The sequence below is a fragment of the Podarcis pityusensis genome, assembly GCF_964106645.2.
Source record: "Podarcis pityusensis genome assembly, chromosome: 12".
Taxonomy (NCBI): domain Eukaryota; kingdom Metazoa; phylum Chordata; class Lepidosauria; order Squamata; family Lacertidae; genus Podarcis; species Podarcis pityusensis.
The window spans coordinates 23069257-23091417 of NC_138037.1; the positions used below are offsets into that span (position 1 = coordinate 23069257).

Here is a 22161-nt window from a genome sequence, read left to right on the forward strand (position 1 = left end):
CACAAACAACCCTTTTGCGCGCGTGCACACACACACACACTCCGCAACTTACCACAGTCCCTCTTTATTTTAGGACAGAGCTTTCCAAACTTTTCATGTTGGTGACACTCTTTTTAGACATGCATTATTTCGTGACACAGTAATTCAGTTTTACTAGCAAACCAGAGGTTACATTAACCCCCTTCCAGCCCCAGGAGGAGGATGGAGAGCATTCGCACGACACACCTATACACTGCAGCCAACACACTAACGTGTTGTGACACACAGTTTAGACAGCTCTGTTCCAGGATGTTTGGCATCCTCCATATTTCTTACCACTTTTGGAACCATGCAGTTACATACCAGGAAGCTGCCAGACACCTATGGAAACAGCACCTAAGACTAATGTCCAACTATCCAACAGAAAGAACTAGGCTCAGTTAAGTGAGGTGGCAATTCTTTTGGATTTAACATGATGTTGTATAAAATGAAATTTTTCTGGAAGTAGTTGGTTTTAAACGCTGTAAATCCTGCCCCTCCAACCTTCAGGATATGGTTCACAACATCTAGAATTTAATTACCAAACTTTGAAATATTTCAGGTTCCCGGTGTATTATTTTCCTCCCACTGAGAATTGATCAGCTGGTTACATTGCTCCGCCTTCTAGATGTTTCACCTCAAGGCAGCCTTTGTCAACCTGGTGCTGTCCACATATTTTGGACTACAACTCTCATCAGCATAGCCAATGGTCAGGGATGACAGGAGATGGAGTTCAAAAGGTCTCAAGGGTATCAGGTTAAGGAAGACTGCTTTAAGGAGGGTCATGAGATAAAGGAAAATACAAACTAAAATATTCTCTTATTTTCAAATCATGCTGCAGTGTATGCAACAAAAACATAAAAGTTCCTGTCTTAGTCCAAGAGTTGATTACCCCTTAAAAAAAGGTATACATTTTATTTGAAGTCTTGCAGAGTTATCTTAAATGGAAGTTGCACAGTGGCATGCTTCAATATTGTGTTTTGGACAGCCTTCCCCAACTGGTGCCCTCCAGATACTTTGAGCTAAAACTCCCATTATGTCTGCCCGCTGGCAATGCTGGCTGGGATTAATTGACAGCACCAGGTTGGAGAAGGCAATAGTTGTGTTTTCAAATATATTAATTATTTAAACAAGAGGCAAAGTAGAATCTTCAAACATCACTGTTTGAAATATATTTTCCTCTGCTTGTTGTGAATGTAAATATTGCTCAAAATACCAGCTTGGGTGCTTTTGTATTTTTTTCTCCCTGCACATACGCTTGTCTGAATAAACTTGAGCATTCACAGTTTTGAATATTTAATACCAATGTTTAGCATCACAGGAGATATTATATAGCATCCAAAATCATCTTTATATGGAGTCTTAATTTTCCTTTATAAACCTCAAACAACATATTTTGTTTTTTCTTCCTCAACAACTTTTTAAACAGGCTTTTTGAAGTTAAGGGCTGATTGCTATCTTGCAAATGAGCTACCAGGAATGTGTTCTGTGGTAAATTGATTCCAGATGCTCAACGATGATTGATCCTAAGAAGGCGTCTTAACTTTTATTTTCTTAAGAAATATTTACAAAAAGGCAGTTGCCATTTACACTTTAAGCAAGAACTATTTCTGGGAACTGAAGTACTTATAGAAAACTGAAGAAATGACACATCATAACCCAATTGCCTGTACAGACTTGTACTAAGTTTATATCCCACCTTTTGGTCTCCCAGATCAACAAGGCAGCAGCAAAAGAGACTGCTCTTTGGAGAGTTCAAAAGGAGGGTACCACTATTGAGAGAGCCCCATAAACCTAGCTTCTAATGGCTGGGGCACTAGAGCAGAAGACAATCTAAGTTTATGGCACGGATGGTATGGGAAAAGTGCTCCCAAATGTTTAGGGCATTGAAGGTAAAAAGTAGTACCCAAAAGGTAAGTGGCAACAAGTGACATTATTTTAATACTGATGCAATATATTCCTGGTATCTATCCCCCAACTACCATGTTTTCAGCCAGTTCAGAACTTTTCAAAAGCTGCAGTGGCTGCTTCATGCACAGCACATTAGAATAGTTTGAAGTTACCAGAACATATATAATAGTGGCTAGATTATTTCCCCCAAATGTGGCAAAGTAGCCGAAGCTGAAAAGGTAGACCTGGACACAGATGCCACCTAGCCATCCAATCTGCAAAACTGCTCCTGTTGGGGAGTGTGACTCCCCTTTAGAACAGGCAAAACATCTACACGACTGGGCCATCCATCATCAACATCTCCTAGTGTGAAGATTACATGTAAATTAATTCACCCCATCTGGACTAGCAGCAATTCTAGGCATCAGTTCGGAAAATTTTCTACTACACTTCAGTGTCACGTTACATCTGTTGTGTAATGACACTGTTGCGGGATAGCAACAATGCCTCCCCTGGATCTAGTGGATGTGCTGGAGGTGATGGGTTTTCCCGGGCTTGGGTGAGTCCCTTTCAGCTTCACCCAGGCCCGGGAAGTGGATTGCAGCTTGCCTGCCTATTTATAATTTCAGGCTTCAAGATATCTTACTTACAACATCTTTTTTTACTATGTTCTAGGGCTAGGACATAGGAAGAAATATAGATACATAAAAGAAGGCAAATTTGTCACTGCCTCTTTCTGTTTGTTTATTTTAAAAAGGTAGATTTCCAGGGGGGCATTGAGTATTTTTTTTACTGAAAGGGGGCGCAGAATGATAAGTTTGGAAAACTCTGGTCTAAGGGATTGAGGAAAAGGTTTCCTCATCCATTTAAGGTTTTATCATCCTCTCTTACAAAAATGTGGGCAGTATTCCCACATTTCCTTAGGGGTACATTAATTGAACCGCACCATTTAGTAATACCCCTAAGCTAAGTCTAATCAGCCAAAATGAGCTCTATTAGGGCAAGCAGGTGGTAGGCCTAAGCACGCCAAGAATCTTGTACACATCCTTGGGTGACAAAACTGCAACCCACCCAAATCAGCTTACCAATGGATGCACTGGATGTGTTGAACAGCAGAGATGTACACATTGTATTGCCAAAGATAGAAAGGATATCAGCATCTCTTAATTGCCTTGCAAATAACCACAGTGAATTACTGAGGATCTCCCATGATCACATTTCTAACCTGGTTATGAGATATCTCTAACAGCAATGAAAAGCTCTGCTTGTCAAGTTTTCCACCACAGCATTTGCGCTATCATCCTAACTGCCTCATTAGCCTCAGCTCTTCAAGAATCAGCTCCAGCAAGCAAATAATGGCAATCACCTGAACTGATTCCCTGTTCCAAAGGTTAGTCATGTTAGTCAACTGGCAGGATTTTGGGTGGAACATCTGGCAAGTAAGATGGAATATTTGAAAACCACAGAAACTCCTCCACCCTACCCTGTCCCACAACTGATGCTGCAATGAAAACACAGCTAGGCAAAACTGGATTTCCAGCCTCCACTCTGGTCTGTGCACAACATAAGGCCTACTCTTGTGAAACATTAATGGGCATGCAGGAATTTCAATCATTATGCCAACAAATGTATTCAGAGCTGTTTCGCTAGAAATAGTTCATGCATGCCTACAAACTTGGATGGTGGAAGTTGTAGTAGCAGAAAACCAAACATGTATGGAACACATTAGCACACTCAAGATGCTGTACAAGGATTTTTAAAACTACTAAAAACAAGAAGGGATAAAATTATCCTCCATAAATTCAAGTTGTTATATATACAATTGCTGTTGGCATGCAGTATTTCTCCTACTTGCTTCTATTTCAAGGACATCACACAAGCATCTGTTTGGCTACTGTGAGAACAGAATGCTGGACTAGATGGGTCACTGGCTTGAATCACCAGGCTCTTATGTGCTTATAGCCATGCACGGACTTCTACATTTGTGTGTTGGCCTTCTGGAGGTGGCCTTTCCACGCCAACCTCTTATGATCTCTAACAAGGTCCTTCTGACCAGTATAGAACTTTGGAGTGCCAATCATCACAGTAATTCCCATCTAGGATGCACTCAGCACTCTATGGATCATCCCCACATTTTTTATTTGCATTTTCTCAAATGTCATTTCCTTTACCGCTTTCATGTTTCATGTGTTTCATGTCTACAAAGACTTGTATGCATGATTTAGGAGTGGACAAGCAAGATGAAATACAGTAGTACCTCGCAAGACGAATGCCTCGCAAGAAGAAAAACTCGCAAGACAAAAGAGTTTTTCGTTTTTTGAGTTGCTTCGCAAGACGAATTTCCCTATGGGCTTGCTTCGCAAGACGAAAAACGAAAAAAACGAAAACGTCTTGCAAGTTTGTTTCCTTTTTCTTAAAACCGTTAATACCCAGGGTGACGTCGAGGAGCAACTCATAGCACGCGGTGTGGTAGCCTTTTTTGAGGTTTTTGAAGACTTTGGTGATTTTGAAGACTTTGGGAAACCGTGCTTCGCAAGACGAAAAAACTCGCAGGACGAAAAAACTCACAGAACGAATTAATTTCGTCTTGCGAGGCACCACTGTAGATATATAAACATGACTAATAGCCACTGTATGTAACAATACAACATCTCTGAAATCCTCAAATGGTTGATTTCCAAATTCATCAAATTATTAGACCAAATATCGTGGATTGCATCCTGTTTCATATTTCATTAGAAAAGATATGGAAAATATAGTGCAGATGACAGCTAAAGGTCCCCTTGTATATTGTTTTGAAAGCAGTGTTGATTCTGCTTAACTGATGCATAGGTACTTGATGATTCGAGCTATATCACAAAGGGCTTTCTGCTCCCAAAGACCATATTCCAATGATAACTTTTCCAAATATAATAGAGGGGTAACAACACTGTGTTGTTGCTCAATCCTGCCGGTTTGCCTGAAAGTGCTAAACATCGCATACATAAAGAAATTTTAAATATCAAGGCTGTCACAAATTGGAGGGGATGCTGGCAGTGTAACAGACCTTGTACTTTCTGCATACTTTTCAAATTGCCCACATCAATTTACTTTATGTGTCCAAACTAAAATACACACAAATTTCAGGTCCCCCCCCCTTAAAGTTCTATGTTCTTCAAGAACTGTTAAGCAAGAATAGCCAACAGTGACTTCCTGTGTAGAAACATTTTTAAAGTGTGACAGGCAAGAAATAAAGAGTTGGAGGAAGAATAGTTTTGGAGAGAAAGTTCAAACTCACATACACAGGATATTTAAATCATTCTTTAAAAGTTACAGTTGCAATTATCAGGGAAGCGGTTGGAATTTTAAGGAAGAAACAGCACATCCAGGAAAGATAATGCCTGTTAAAAAGCCACACAATGCTGTTGACTGCTTTCATTCTAGAGTAAAGGAAACTGTACGCTTAAAATAACAGCAGTTTTGGTAGCTGTTTCCCAGTTACAAAATATCCGCTTGTTTGCAAGCCAGAAAGAGGAATTCAAATAGCTGTTACCTTCTGCTACTATATTCCCCTAGTCTTTTTCCATTAAAATATATCCTGGTTTGTTGGAAATCTCTTATTAAAAACAGTAGAGTGAATTTGCTGAAGAAGCTTGAAATCCAAAATAAAAAATAAAAAATTAATCTATCTTAAATCAAAGTGTATCTGAACCAAGTAAGTCTGACCCGGTTAAATAAAAATTAAAAAGTCGTATTAATTTTACTTACTGTTTAAATATCTGAAAAGTTCTCCAAATAGTCATATTAATTACACTGCTAGTTAATTTTAGAAAATAATGCAATCTGAAAAGTGTTCCATGGGAAAATGTAACTGTGGAAATTTTTCCATCCAACACCACTGATTAAATATTTGGACACAAACTGTAGGAAATGTCTTTTTGTGATGCCTCTATAAAGTATACCTAAAACCCACCCAGTTAAGAAATTATGTCATGCCTCCAAAAAGGCTTTCTAGTTTATAGTCTTGCACTGAAATTCTAACATTTCTAAGGATTCTACACCTAAAAAAATATCACAGCACCTGGTATTCCAATCCCCTCAATTCAAAGCCAAGTTCAGGTAGTCAATCCTAGGAATTCTTGCAATGGGTCTTTAGTGGCCTAAACATTAGTAGCACCGAAAAAGAGACCTGTAACAGACACCTACTAGCTCTGTTAAGGTGACTGCAGAAACAGTATTCAAGGATGCTGAAGAAAACTAAGCACATGTCTTCTTTACTTTTTCAACTATTTGCAAAATTTTAATTTTGCTTTTATTTTTTTAAAAATAAAACTTTAATAGCAAAGCCAAATGCCATTACAGAACAAAACAATTATCTTTGGATGTGTCTATCAGGGATCCTTGTGAAACACTGAGAATATTAACACAAAGTGAAGGAAGTCATCACACATTTTCTTAAAAGGCATTATTGGATGAGACCTCAGTTTGTTTCTAGTTATAAGTATTTTAAGTTCAATATTTGTTAGTCATTATTCCAAATATGTGTATAGTGTGATGGGGGTGTGTGCTAATTTTTCTATTTTCAAGATAGCCAGTTTAGGGGGCATCAACTTAGACTGAATGTATATGGTCATTGAGACCAAAGTTCCATGTTATATTATATATTCAAACTTGTGCTTTCTAAAGTAAAACATATGCCTACCTGAACCAACAGGGGAGGAGCCAACACTGAGACTTTGTAGACTTCCATTCCTAAGCAACGTTGGAGATTTTTGCAAATTAGAACTGGTTATACTTCCTGCAGCAGATGCCACAGATGATGTTGGGGAGGCAGAACAAACTGATAGGTGGGAAATATTCTCCTGACTTTTATTTCCTTTTGGCCTACCAGGCCCATGTTTACACTGCTTATTTCCTTTCCGCTTCTTTTCCTTTACAGTTTCATCTTCTGTCCCAGAGGACTGAACACGCTTGTATCCTGTTGATGTAAGGCTTGAATTACCCAACTCTCCAGGTGAGCTGTCAAAAATATTAGGCTGGGAGGCAACAGTTGAGGTTGAAGGAAGACCAATTAAGGAAGTAAAACAATTCACACCCCCTTCCTGGCTTCCAGTCTCTCCTTTATGTACATCTTTGGTCGACAATGTCTGCTGGGAATGAGTATAGCTGTCATTACGTAGATCCGAGTCTGTAAAACTCAAAAAGTCCTGGGGAGACTGAACTGAACTTCCGGAAGATGACTTTATACTACTAGGAGTTCCCAAAAAACTTCCTGGAGAAAAGAACAAAAAAGAGTGTTAAAAATAAAATAAACTGGCAAATGTGTAAGCACAGCAATACAATTAGCACATGTATCTTGTTGGCAAACAAGAAGTTACAGCAGCTTTGCTGTTTGTGTTCTGTAAGAGTTTTGCTGCGGTCTTTGTGCCATCTAAAAGGGGCAGGGAAGTGGCAAAGTTACAGCACATGTTATGTTCTCATATTCCCAGCCAACCTTCATTTCTTTACTGGCCTGGACAGTAATGACTGAGATTGCACTAATAAAATGGATAAAGCCCAAGCAAATCACAAAGCAGAGCTTCTTATCACTCTGTAATTCAACTTTGGCACCAATGTTCAAATTGTTTTATGAAACTGTTTTATGATATTGTGCCAATGAAAATCCTCTAGAATATAATTTCTCAGCCACGACTGCCCAGGGGCAGAAAAGATGTCAGGGTAACTGGGGGGTGGGGGGTGGCAGTGTGCCCTAAGTTTATCCCTGTTTCTATCACTCTGACTTGCCCTTTCTAGATGGCACTGACTGCAGGCAAATCTGTATGAACAAAACATTTCTCAGAAAATGGAATCCAAACATGGCCAATATGTTCCCCTTCTAATTATTAGTTCAACCAGTTTCAGCAAAACCATAATAAATAAGTCTCAAAATAACTGAAAATTAATCACAAAGCTTTCCAATAGGAAAAGAATATTCCTACAATAAACATGAGCATTGTATTGAATGCCTTTTAAAATACTTTGCATATATGTCAAATGCTTTCAGTACAGAGGCTGATGAACATAACTGTAAAAAGTGAAGAGAGGTGGTTCAGATGTCATGACAAACCATAGTTTAGCATTATAACTGTGATCCTGGGACTCAATCAGTGACTGAGAGGTCTTGCAAAGTCCCTACTTGGCTCCTCAGAAATTTACAGTCAGCTGAAGGATTACAATAACAAGTCTCAATCTCATATAATTTTCCCTTCCCCCTCTATGAGGAGCTCAGAAACTTTAGACTGCATTGTAGATTAACCAGAGTTTACCACTATAAACTGTGGTTACTCTTAACCATAGTTTCTTGCAAGAAAGCAGCTAAGATTAAGCACAGTTAATTTTGGTACTGTGGCTGGCCACTGTGAGAACAGGATGCTGGACTAATAAAAATTACAGCATGCAGTAATTCCATGCTGGACGAAAAGGGGTTGGCAGCTGGTGGGCCTTAGGCCAAGAGAAAAATGTAAAAAGGCAGGACCATAAAAAACTGCACATGTTACACTATACAATTATACACAAATCAAAAATAAAATAACAATAAGATAAACCAGATTCTGAAAACAACAGTAAAATGCAAAATCTACAGAAAATCAGAAGATAATGTGACTGAACAGCTTAATGCAAATAATAAAAAAGGCTTCCAGGTGCCAAACAATAAGATAAACAGCTTCTGAATAACATGATGAAATGTGTTGTATGTTATATGACAGAAGAGAATGGAAACTGATTCCACAGCTGCCAAACCATTCCCTCCCTTTTAGGTGTCTTGAAACAGCTTCATATAAAGGAAAGATAAGATAGGTTGACAACTAGTGTGATGTAGAGTGCTGCACTAGGAGGCACACCCACACCCCAGAAACTCAACAGTTGTTGCAAGGAAAGGGGGAAACTATCCTTACCACCTTGATGAAAGAAAGGTGGGGTATAAATTAGAAGAAGAAGAAGAAGAAGAAGAAGAAGAAGAAGAAGAAGAAGAAGAAGAAGAAGAAGAAGAGGTGCATAAATGACTTAAGACACACACTTGTCAGAGGTGCACTCCAATATTTTCCTCCTAACTCCTCCCCACAAAAGGAGAATCATAAGGAGAACATCAGGTACATTAAGGAGAGAGGGAAGCCTCTAATCCCTGTTCACTTCCTACCAGCTCCCATATTTAAGGTAGCATGGAGGGAAACCGGAAAGTGGGTATAACTGTCTAGCCCAGTGGCAAAGTAGCCTGCCAGTAAGTAACTGCTAATCAGGGTATTTGAAGCCAAGTGTTCCCAATACACTTCTAAAATATAGGTTGACATTCAACAGGAGAAAATTAGGACACTTTGCTGAGGAAAATGGCCAAGAGAGCTTTTCTTATATGTCTAATTTCTTCCTTGTTTGAGCACTAATCCTTTTGTCTTTATTCCAACATGCTCCCATACTGTGTAATGTTTATGTAAGTTGAGGACAGATATTATAGAAACTACAACAGAAAATCACCACAAGGTAATCCCGCTCAATATCTAAAGGAATAGTCTCAAGTGTAAGAAGAATAAAGAAGAAAAATTGTTTGTACTGCCCCAAAGGAAGCTGACATTCACATTTCATTTAGAGAGCTATGCATGATTACAAACAGTATTTCTTATTCTACTTAAATATCAATATTTATCTCAAGTACACTCAGGTTACTATCCTATGCATGCTTACCTGGGAGTAAGTTGTTTTGAACATAGTGGGTCTTACTTTTGAGTAAACATGCACAGAACTGCACTGGAAATGTGCGTGTGTTTTGCATTTATATCTTATACTAGGCAGTTTATGTCCTGTATATAATGTGGATAATATAAGCAAAATCCATTAGGAAGGATTAGATTTTCGTATGTGTTAACACACACTTGGTATTCACCTTTCTAGCCCACTTGAACCTATGAAAAGCTGCCTTATACAGAGCCAGACGATTTGGTCCATCATGACTAATACTGTCTACCCAATATTGTCCACCCTAACTAGCAGCATCTGGCGAAGGTCTTTCCCAGCTCTAAAGCCTGTGTATCTGGAGATACCAGGGGTGGAAACTGGGACCTTCTACAAGCATGTTATCTGCTGTTTGATCTATTGTCTTTTCCCCACAAGCCCAGGACAGGCAACAACTACTTTTCAAACAGGCTGTTTTGAATCTGGAAGAGATGCCAAGGTATTTTGGCTTCCCACCTGTACCAGCTGTCTGGAATAAAGCCCAGGTATACTGAATAACTGCAGGGGTGGAAAAACAGGCATGGAAGGGGCTGTTTCTACTTTATAGCATCACAGAAAATTGAGGAAGGAGAATTGTAGAAATGAAGAGTTGGAAGGGACCACGAGGATCATCTAGTCCAACTCCCTGCAATGCAATAATCTTTTGCCCAACGTTGGGCTCGAACCCACAAGCCTGAGACTGAGTCTCATGCTCTACTGACTGAGCTATCCCCCATCTCCCAAAGACCAAAGAGGGGGCGATTTTGTGAAAGTAAGAGGAACAGAAAGAAATACCACAGGAAGTTTGCAAAAACTGTTTGCTCGTAGGAGGGAATGGCGAGTGATAGGCCTGGAACTCTTAGGTTCATCAGCAGAGACCCAGGGTGACTTTGGCTTAGTTCAGATGATCCTCCACACCATGAGTTGGAAAATCAAGTCAAGTCTGGATTGCTTATTCTCACCTACACAAAAGATTCCCTCCTCCATTATAGTACAACCATAGTTAGTTGTATGTTACAGCTAGGTTTCAAGCAATTATTTGAAATCGTGGTTTTGAAAAACATGGTTCAGAGGTTAGTATTAATCATAGTTGCCTGATTCTTCTGTCGTGGCAGTAGGGTATCTGTGTGCAAAAAGAGTGGATCATAACATATGGAAAGGATAACTAGAATGAAGTGAGCTAAATACGGTGTCAAATATTAAAATATCACCATTTAAACAAGCATTGATTATAGACCGTCCATTATTTAGTAAGTAGTATGAGCAGTTTGCTTAAAAAAAAAGTGTTACTGCGTGCAGACTAAAGAAATGTAGTGACTGATTAAATGTAATCCACAACCTGAAAGACTGTATGAATACAAAATCATTTGCCTGTGTCTCAGCTGGAAAAACAGGGTTCATCCCCTCAGATGGTTATATTTCATAGCTATAAAAATATTCCTGGAAAGGAATATTCTATTCACAATAATAGTACTTATCTATTTCAAGAAAAGGTGCATTACTGCTGCTAGTTGTCCCAAAACATTTTCTCTCCACTAAATTAGCATACAATTCAGTTATTGCATTCATCAAATATAATACATAGAAAAGTACATCTAAATTTGCAAAGTTTTTAACCTATTTAATTCTTGGCAGTCATGGAAGTTATATAGTATTCTTGAATAATACCTTGTTGAAAAGTACAAGCTGCTGACACCGGAGCTCCAGGAGTCCTTCCACCACCAGGCTTTCTTCCCCTCTGACCTGAATTATGACCTGCAGACTTCTTCCCTTTGCTCTCCGAACCTCTGGCCTCTGAAACATCTTTACCACTTGAAGCATGTGCAGACACTTCCTGGAAATTTGCATTTGTAAAGCGAGCTGCGGTATCTTCCAGCCTCTTCAATGAGCCTGTCATAGAGTTGTTGGTAGTGCTTGTGTAAGTCTAACAGTATTGAAGTGGGAAAGAGGAAGTTGAGAGAGACGGTTAGACCACAATAAATTAACTGTACTCCAAAAGACACACAATGTTATTTCAATTCAGAAACATAGATGAGTCCCAACATTCTAAAACAGCATAGAGAAAGTTAAACCTAACTATGTATTTAAAAGAAGTTATAAAGCTGCCACTTAAAATAACTGAGCACTTTAAAGGTGGGTTTTAAAAAAAAAAATTTAAAATGACAGGGAAGTATAAAGAACAAAATACACTTACTAATATATCAGCAAGATATCAGCTGTCAGTTTTGCAAGCATCAGATTGCAACAATTAGTAGAAGTGCACATACTGGCATCCCCTTACACTTAATCATGATACTTCTATTTATTAAATACAAAAAATGTCAGCTATTTTTCCAAACACTAGTTCCTGCTGAAATGTATGCTTTTGCAACATGTAACAACAGGCTATTCTGTAAGTTAATCTTTATTGCCTCAGATTTGCAGATATAAGCTTTTGTAAGATAGCTCTTTTCCTTTAGGTTGTTCAGACTATTGTAATTTGAAAGGTAATTTTTAATTTTCTGTACAACGTATAAAAGAAAATACAATATGATGAAATGAAATACACTTACACCAATAGTTATACTTATTCATTAACACATGTATGGATTTTTTCTGCAGTGCTGCTTGTAATTTAAAAATTAGTAATTAAATCTTAAATTAACTGGAGAAAATATTTTTATATGACACAAGCTTATTATTCAAAATTCAAACCCCTTCAAAAAAAATTTTATTTGGCAGTCCATAAACAGGCAGTACCTTTTTCTTTTTTCCTATTTCCTTCATTGTACAATGTAAGTTGTGTTATACAATCCTCTTATAACTGTATCCATTTCATTCACTCCTGATTTTTCTTTTGACTTTATTAGGAAACTCCTTGCGTTTAACTTATATGATTTTGTTGTTAATGTTTGTTTTTCTCTTCATGTGTACTGTCTGTCTTTGTTGTTCAATAAAAATTAAAATAAAAAATTGTTTTGCTTATCTCAAACATCATAGTGCTAACAGTGCAATCCTATGGATGACTACTCAGAAGTTTCCTAAGAGTTTCAAGAACTTAGTTCCAGATAAGAAGGTTTAGAACTGCTGGTGAAGTATCAAAGACTAATGCAGAGACAAGCTGATTTTCTACCGGTAAAAATTTAGTAGTTTTGGGCCAGGATCTATAGAGCTCTATAAAAATGTCTAAAATACTTCCATATATGCACAAATGGATTGCATATTTCCCTTCTAGCTGCACACCCTTGAACCATATCAACTACTGCTCAAGAAGGCTTCCCCAACCCTCAAGTACAGTTTTTTTTTAAGGGACAGCAGGTGCTGCAGTGCAAATCAGGCCTTTTTTAAAGAAAATAAAATGTGTGTTTGCATGAAACACCATTCACAGCCCTTTGAATTCTTGCCAAAGGTTTGTTTTTTTAAAACCAAAACAGAACACAATTCAGCCAACTGTTAAAAACTTAGGTTTCATTCATTTTAATGGAAAAGATTTGAACATCTCCTTAATGCTCTCTAATTGAAGTTCAAAGTGCTAAATCTGGGTAGATTGCACCCCTAATTCTGCAACAGAATTACTATGGGGTTTGTTTTTTGTAAAAGCCATTTTTTGGAAATGCTTCAAACAATTTTTTTCAAAATGGCAGACATAGGCCAGTGAAACAAGTGCTGTATGGTTTCACTTCATTAAGTGTCAACAAGGACTTTGTCCACTTAAAAGTTGCTGTTGTTTAAATTTGTATACCACCCTCCATCTGAAGATCCCAGTGCAGTTCACAACATTAAAATACAAAATGAGAGTGCAAAATACATAATAAAACAAAAACAAACCAATAACCCCACTCCCACAAACACATTTAAAAAGCCATAGAATGCTAATCAGCCAAACACCTGGTTGAAGAGAAACGTTTTTGCCTAGCGCCTAAAGACATGTAATGATGGCACCAGGTGAACTTCCCTGAGGAGAGCATTCCACAAATAATATAAACATATTTGACATATTGATTAAATTAAAATACTGCTTAAATATAAAGGCCAAATATATTACTTCTAATTTACTTCACACAATCTGGAAAAACACCAAATGTGAATCTTTAATGAAGTTTTTAAAAATATACCCCTGAGAAAAATATTGTGCAGTCCTAGTGAATCAGGTAGCAAGTGGCCATATACAATATAATAAAGACATAATAGAGAAAATTTATTTTTTCTAGTATTTCCACAGGGTCAAAGGTATTGCATGTTCATGTGTGACAAATGAAAGAAAGCTTTATTCAGAAACTTGTACCATGTTGGAATTTATTTGAGGTCCTCATTTCCCTTTGGGAAATTAATAAAATTAAACCATGTAGAAGCCATGTTAAATTTAACACCTGATGATTAAACTTCATCAAAGTTACAGCATTTTACATTAAATATGAGTTTCTCCAGTTCCATGGGTGCAACACCCACAGGAATTCCCACAGGGTATCATCAGGCCTCCACCCATGATCTTGTGCTCTAACTGGGCAGAGATAGAGGCCTCCTATTTCTTTTAGCAGCCTGCTGTGCTGATACACTCTCCTTCTCAACCTAGAGTCAGTCTCATTTCTAAGGGAGATGCCAGAAGCCCCACCTTAGGAATTTCCATCTGGGACAGGGAAATGTGTTACAGGAAGAATGAAGGACATTCATAGTGTACACAGTTCCAGTGACAGCTGTTATTGCAAGTCTGGCCTCCCAAATGAGTACGGATGGCAGTGGAACTACTGCCCATACTTCTCCTTCCCCACCTCCTGCAACTGTCAGGACAGAAAATGGTTGTGCACATGTATACACAATCCATTTCCTGATCTTGGTCCCCTTTTATTTTTATTTCTAATGCTGTACTTCTGCAAACCTGAGTTCCCCTGTGTCTTCTGCTGCCTCTCATGTGGGTGGGTGGGGTGCCATTTTGATTCTATATGTATCAGCATTCATCCCATAAAATAAAGGGAATGTTTTCTTCAAACCAAATGAAACCCAGCTGAATCCAAGAGCAAATTTAGAAGTGATAAATACCAACAAAGCGTAATCAGTATAATTCAAAAGGGTGACATTTTGTTATGTACTTTGGAAATGCAATATAAACTTTCACGTAAAAGATTAGCTCTGGCCAGTTTTCTCAGGTGCTGTTTACACTTAATGCACATTTTTCTACAAATATTCAGTACTCCTAGAAGCTGTCAGCATGTGATAGCGGCTACACCCCAGGAACAGCTTTGACTGGTCGGTTAAACCAGGTGAGGGTAGCTCATGGGTTTCAAACCCTTGCTGAGTTACTGACTTCCCCTGCATGCAAAGACGGGCTCCGGCAGATTGAGCGGATGAGACCAATAGGAGGTCCAACAGTCAAGAAAGCAGTTTCTGCATAAGCTGTAGAGGGAAGTGAGGGGCAGATGGGGCTTCTCAACCTGGGAGGGTAGCCCATCAAAAAGAAGGAAAATTCTGATCCTAAACATCCAATGCCTTGCAGAACATCTTTGGGAGAAGAAAAGGCTCAGGAGTAAACCCTACACCAATCCGAAGTAGAATCCCTAAGACGGTTCGATGGCACCTTGTACGCTTCCTTCCAGCAACTTCTACAGCCAAGCTAGTGCCAAACGTAGTCCAAAGGGAAGCTTGCGCCTCGGGTCACTTCTGTGATGCTAACGCAGCAAACATAACACAGGAGGCAGCAGTTATGAGTTACCAACACAGCCGGTGCTGTGCTTCTCCAGCAGTTTGGCTTTGCTCCTGGAGATGCACTCCATTGTCTCTCAAGACAGACGGATGCCAACAAGTATTTGAAGACGTTGTACATTATACATTGCTTAGAATCAGGGTAGTTGAACAAATGCATGTTCCTACTTCAAACCTCCCATGCATAGGTCAGCAAATGATGCTTTTAGATGCCCTTAACATATGAGGTGAGGCTAATGTGAAACCAGAGGCCTTCTACAGCAAAGATGTCTCCTCAGACAGGCTCAGCTGTGGCTATTTTGCTATCCTTTGGAGCCAGGAAAAAGTCTTTATGTTCTCCCAGACCTTTTAAAGACTCTTTTAATCTGCTGCATTTAATTGATGACATTATTTTTTGGAAAAAATTTAAGGACTATTTACAGAAATATTGTAAAATTAAGGAACTTTAGAAGGATGCTGGATAGAAATTAAGAGGTTTTTAGCTGTAATGCTTTAAGAGACATGGGGGGAAAAAAAGGTTAACAATTGGGTAAAAGATTAATGGTAAGGATTTGCTGAACCAACAAACTGAATTGGAATACAAAGAAGGGAGGTATGAGGAGGTCTGGGGAAATAAGAGTAAGGAAGATAGGTTATGGAACATTAGTGTGTTTTTAACTGTTTTATTTTGTATGTTTTTTCTTACTTTTTGCTTCTTTGCTGTAATTTATACTTTTTTCTTTGTTTTCTGTATTTTTGTGAAACTTTAATAAATATCATTTAAAAAAAAAATTGATGACATTATTTTTATTGCATGTCTTACTCTAGTTTTGTATTGCATTTTGTTTTTATTCTGAGTGTCTATCTTTTTTAAAATAAAAGTTGTGGACCATCTGACATCAAACAGGCAACCCATTGTTTATTCTAGGTGTCTTGTGAGGTAAGCAGATTCAGTTGTGACTAAATATAAACCAACTTCTATTTTATAATAGGTTTAAAAAGCTAATAAATTGTGGCAAAATTCCATGAAGCCTTAGAAGTGACAAATTAAAGCTTAGCATTCCAAAACAGGGGGCGGGATGGGGGGGGCGCTTACTGACTGAAACCTAGCTGAAACCTAGAAAGTGCCTTTCTAATTACAACTCATATTTCTCAGACACTTCCCTAGGACATTTTAAGAATCTGGCCATTTCATTAGATATTATTTCTCCTCATATGCCTTGAGAAATTAAATGGCTCTTTAGGGCAACCTGCTCTGCCTTGAGAAAGAAGACCACAAAGGAAGACCACAGGCTCTTATTTGGAGTATTCTACACCAGCACCTTCACTATTCCCAAATGAGGTACAGTGGATGCTCGGGTTGCGAATGTGATCCATGTGGGATGCACATTCGCAACCCACAGCATTCGCAACCCACAGCAGCACGTCTGTGCATGCGCAGGTTGCAATTCAGCACTTCAGCGCATGCACAAAGCACAATTTAGCGCTTCTGTGCATGTGCGACCATCGAAACCCAGAAGTAACCCATTCCAGTACTTCCGGGTTTCGGCTGTCCGTAACCCGAAAAAACACAACCTGAAGAATCTGTAACCCAAGGTATGACTGTATTGCATTTTCTCATCCATATTCCACCTTTTTCAGGAGAAAAAGCCAACAAGCAAATATTGCAATTAACATGTATAGTTATTTTATTTGATGCAACAGTTGGCTGGGGTGGAGGGTGGGATAAAGATGGGGACCTCAGAATGCCCGAAAAGAGTGGTTGACCATCTTGCCCAACAACTCCTCCACCTAAGGCTGTCATTGGTGTCAAGAACAGGCTCCCCATTGGGACAAGCATCAGCTTCAGGGACATCATTTTTGTCAAGACCATGATGGGGAAGCATTAACTCCTCTCCCCATGTGCCATGGTCCCAATTCCAATTACTCCCATCCTAAACAGTTCTTTAAAATAAAGGAACAAGATTCATCCAATGAAAAGCACACAACACGTAACTTGCCCAGCTTCAAGATGCAATTCAAGAACAGAACTTGTATCCCTGGTTAAAAGTCTCTACCAAACATGCTCATAGTGGTTATAGTTCAGTATATTTTAATTCTTGCATTACGGAATGTGATCCAGTAGTTTGCCCTTCATACTATGCCAATAACTGCCACAGTGCTGAGCTACCCCATAAGCCCAAATATCTTTGCTTGATTCTATTTTTCTCGCTATGGTGTCAAATACTAAACACTACTTCTGATTAAAAAAATTTTTTTTGCTGCTGCTAATATACTATAGTATATTAAAAGAGAAATCATCAGCTGTATGTAGAACTAAAGAAAATAGTGCCATTTTATTAAACCATTACCAAGGTGCTTGTAAAACAGTGGAGTGTTTGAGAGTCTCTGAATTGGCTATTATCTCTCCAGAAACATTTTTTAACCAATTGGTAGGGAGAAATGCAAAGAACACGCAACTGTGTAAGTGCATTCACATTTGAATACTGGAATCCCATCTACATAAATTATAGAACTGTCATCCAGCAAGAGATTCTAAAACTTAGGAATTTTCAGTTACAAAAGGAAGGTCAGTGTTGGAACTTGCTGCTTTGACATGAGGAATGCTAGGTCTTTCTTTCTAAAAGGACAAGGCCATGAAGAGAGAAAATACTGGTGATTAAGATAGTCAGGTGACTGCATTACAGACTAGCATTACAGACTAGTTTGATGAACACTTATGAAAAAGTGGGGGAAATAGTACCCAATGTTTTAATCTATTTTCTCTACACCACTTGAGAGAAAAGTATCTGAATCTTCCCCTTGGGTATCATTAGGAAACACTCATACGGGTATAATTTCCAGTTATACTTCTGCTTAAATTACAGATTTGTTCAAACAACATGGTGTTGGAAACAGAAAGCTAACTCCACAGCCATGAAATCTAGAAACACATTTTGCAAACAGAAACATAAATTTAAGCCTACCACCTACATAAGAAAACTTCAAATGATAGGAGCTCCATATGACCTAAAGCACCAAAGGAAAAAAAATCTCTTAATGTTCCTTTTATATGTAAGTCACATAACTGGCATAGAAACAAGATCCTCAGGTGAGACATACAAAACAATGCCCAAATGCCAAGATTTCTGCTGATTCTCTTGCAAAGATTTTATTTTTAAAAAATCTGGAAGCAAAAAATTATTTTAGATATCATCTTTGCCTAAAGACCACTAGGTTATGGAGACAGTACTATACACTTCTTTTAGCAAAGAGGGGGTGGGTACAATAACCAAAATGATACTTAGCCTACTGGATAAAATGTCTGCCAAAGCAGAAGATGTGTTACGAGCTCACATAAGTAGACTAAGGACAGGAACTCTACAGCATCAAAAATATAGCCCAGTAATGCAGTGATTTGAGTCCAATAATCTGTGAGTTGTATCCAGTGTTAGTCATATGTACAGTAGACCAATTGACATTGATTACAGTGGGTCTACTCTTAACAAAAATTAGTTGGAAAACTCCCAATGACTTTTGGGGTTGAGACCATAGTTCCTACTCTCCTTCCTTTCTTTTTGCTGTAGAAGTGTCTAGAACACCCATCTGGTTATTTTTGTGTGATATCAGTTTGAGTTATTGCAGCCTGAGAATGTGGGCAGGAAGGTTGCAAGGGTCAAGCCAAAAACATGTTATCTTGTGCCTTGCCCAACATGGCCTGTGAGATCTAGTCAGCAGGGACTGACTGGGTGGGTTTCACAAGGCGGTTAATGCCTGTGGAGACAGTGGTGTCTGCCGCCTCCTCCCTCGGACAGATTTACTGCCCAACACTTACTGTTTCTCTGATACTGCATAATTGAACCAGCTAACTGAACAAATTACTTGGAAATATTGTTTCATGTATTTTAACTGATTCAATTGTGGAGGTTTCAACAGACTATGCTGTACTATACATGTACTGTACTATATATATGGTACTCCAGGGTTTGTTAAACCAGAATTTCCTCTAACATCCAAACCATGATACTTACTGGAAAACTATAGTATAGATTACAAATGAGAATATGAAACTTTTAAAATAGTTGAGGTTATTCTACTATATTTATTTATGTAAGCAGCAGAGTACTTTAGCAGAATAGTAATATAGAATCAATGATATCCCATTTTAAAGAAAATATGTACATTTCAAAAATCAAGTTTGTTATATTACAAATACCTAATAGCACAGCTGTTTGATCAGAAGGACTGCTAGTCATCAATAGGGGTTCTCTGTGATAAGCAATTTAGCAACAGCAGAATTCCTCACTCCATAAAACATACACCAAGAATATAAATGTCATTCTAAAGAAGATGTAGGAAAAGCTCACTTACTTTCTCTGTAGTTACTGTTAGAGAAGGAACCAGAGACGGTGAGGATTCTGATTGCTTCTTGTGTTTTTGTTTATGTTTATCCTTTTCTTTATATTTCTAACAAAGCATGAAAGCAAAATAAAATGCAACATCAGGTTTAGGCAAAATGATTTTTTTGTCATTTAAATTGCGTTAATATGAGCTGCTACTAAAAATTAATAAAGGCTTGTATCCAACAGAAATCATCTCATTCACATAAAGACTTCTGCAATGGAACCGACCTCCCCTCTCCTCCGTGTTCCCAGAACACACACACAGACACACCCAAAAAATTACTCTGGAGAGTTGTGGGGAAACTCCAGAAGTTATCTGGGCTGGGGGAGGAGAGGGGGGAAAGTTCTTGCACCAACAAGACAACTCTGTTGGATACAGCCCTCAGTGTTTCTGATGTATAAGAAACTATTAATGTTTTATTGTAGTGTAATAAATGCAAAGTAGTATTGTTAATAAAGAAGGTATAAAAAATTTAATGTTGTCCATTTCTCCTAAAAACATGATTTTACATCACATCATAAAACAGATATTCACACATCTTTTGCTTGGCTTGCTAGCCATCTTTCATTTGTGGTTGCCACCATCCACCCAGCTCCAACTTCTCTAGCATGTTCAGAGCACTTGGGAGAGGGTCAATAGTTTATTCTACCTCCTGCAGGTCTTCAGAGAATGCAAGCAGCAGCATGGATATTACTTCTTCCCCAATGCTTGTAGTTAGGAAGTGGGGAAGTGGGATGTGTCTGTTTTCTTTCACTATGATTTTACAGAGGGAAACAAAACGAAACACCCTCTCCTTCTTCATATTTGCAGAGAATCCACTTGCCAGAGGGATGGTACTTGTCACTGGCAAAATGAGCAATTTGGCATAATCTGCCCTTATATAAATTTTGCATTTATATACTTTTTGAGCAATTTTTGCTGGAAAGGCAATAAATTATATCATTCAATAAAGTATCTGAAAAACATGGACATAGAAATGCAATCTTTTTTTAAGGTTCTGAATGAAATCCTTCTAAAAAAAACTTGAAATGTACAAGTTTAATAATCAAAATATCATTCGACCAATAAGAGTGACCACAAAACTTCAGCAGCTATTACAACCAAAATAAAAAACCAACAATATATATGCACATATAAACTATATTTGTTCCAACAATTTTCATTTGGAGTTTTAATCACTTCTGTGCCTCTCCCTCACTTCCGAGCCAATCTCCACTGCAGATGGCATGCAGCAGCCACCTAGGAGTAATATAAATCCTGAGTTTTCCCACTTTTTCTTTCCCTCCCTTAGCAGAGCACATCTTGTGCAAAAGAGCTAAGGAAGGGGGCGGGTGTCACTCATTACTTGTTTTCCCACCTGGGCAAGAGTGAGTGAGAAGTGGGTGAAGAAGGCATCACAGGGAGTATGACAGCTCTTCCACCCTCAGCTCTTCTTGTCTGGAGATCAGGGGCACCAAGCAGAAGGCGAAGCAGCAGCCCCAAGGAAGAGATGAGAAGATAACCCTGTCTCTGCTGTTCCAGCAGCAACCAAACCATTCTGTCCCTTTATATCATTGCAAATGGTTCTTCCTTTCTCAGAAGCAATTCAGTGAGCCACAAGAGGGAAGCCAGCACCATTAGCTACAGAAAACACCCTCACTTGCTACTCTGCACTCTGTCGCCCTACCAGATAGCCATCACCAGGAAACAGTGTAATAGTGGATGTATTGGAGGAGAAAGAGATGGGTAGCTTTATTTAGAGGAAAGGCAGAGAGAACATAATCTCAATTGGGCAATCGTGTTTTGATATATGAATGCCCCCTTTCCCCCCAAAAAACAGGTAAATGAGCATAGTATCTGACAGAATTAACACTAGTTGCAGAATGAAATCTAAATATGTATGCCTATGCTATGCTCTCTCATTTTTTTGTATTTATTTTTTCTGTTGCTGTAAAAAAACTTTTTGAAAATCATAGTCTTTCTTAGAAATATGCTTTTTAAAAAAATGTACTTTTCTGTTTTAATATTTATTACATTCGCATGTATAATATTATTTACATACCATAGGCATACTCTCAGGTAAATTCATACAGCATTGCAGCCTTAATTAACATTTCTTAAAACTGGGTTGCCATCTTAAAAACTACTTTAAAAACTACTAATATTAATCACCAGTCCAGACAGAATCAGCAAGCAGCACTTTCTTAAGCATAGTTAAGAGACCAGAGCAAGTTTTCATAGAGTATATATTTTGTTGCTGCAGCCAAACAATTTCTTAACGATTTTTAAAGGATTGCCAGCATGATCTGCAGAAAGGCTAAAAGCATCTGTTGCTGTGCTACAGTGTAATAAAACACTGCAAATTATCATCAGTTATTTTTAAACAAATAGGATAGTGGTGCTATCCTATACACATTTACTCTGGAGTTGAACTCCATGATACTTAATACTGAGTAGACATGTACAGGATTGTACTGTTACACTGTTTGAAATCATTATTTTATTTAACACTGA

At 38.3% G+C, this 22161-nt stretch overlaps 1 protein-coding gene across 6 annotated transcripts in view; it reads right to left on the reverse strand.

Annotated features, from left to right (window-relative positions):
• MLLT10 (MLLT10 histone lysine methyltransferase DOT1L cofactor) overlaps positions 1–22161 on the reverse strand; it is a 109633-nt gene that overhangs the window by 38634 nt on the left and 48838 nt on the right. For 4 of the 6 annotated variants that reach the window (XM_080974388.1, XM_080974387.1, XM_080974389.1 and 1 more), the window contains 3 exons: positions 19636–19731; positions 11299–11554; positions 6590–7159 (listed from right to left, as the gene is read on the reverse strand). In XM_080974388.1, coding sequence (XP_080830514.1) covers positions 6590–7159; positions 11299–11554; positions 19636–19731 — 922 coding nt within the window. The remainder of the gene's footprint in view (positions 1–6589; positions 7160–11298; positions 11555–19635; positions 19732–22161) is intronic. The other 2 variants (XM_080974390.1, XM_080974392.1) reach the window with 1 other exon arrangement.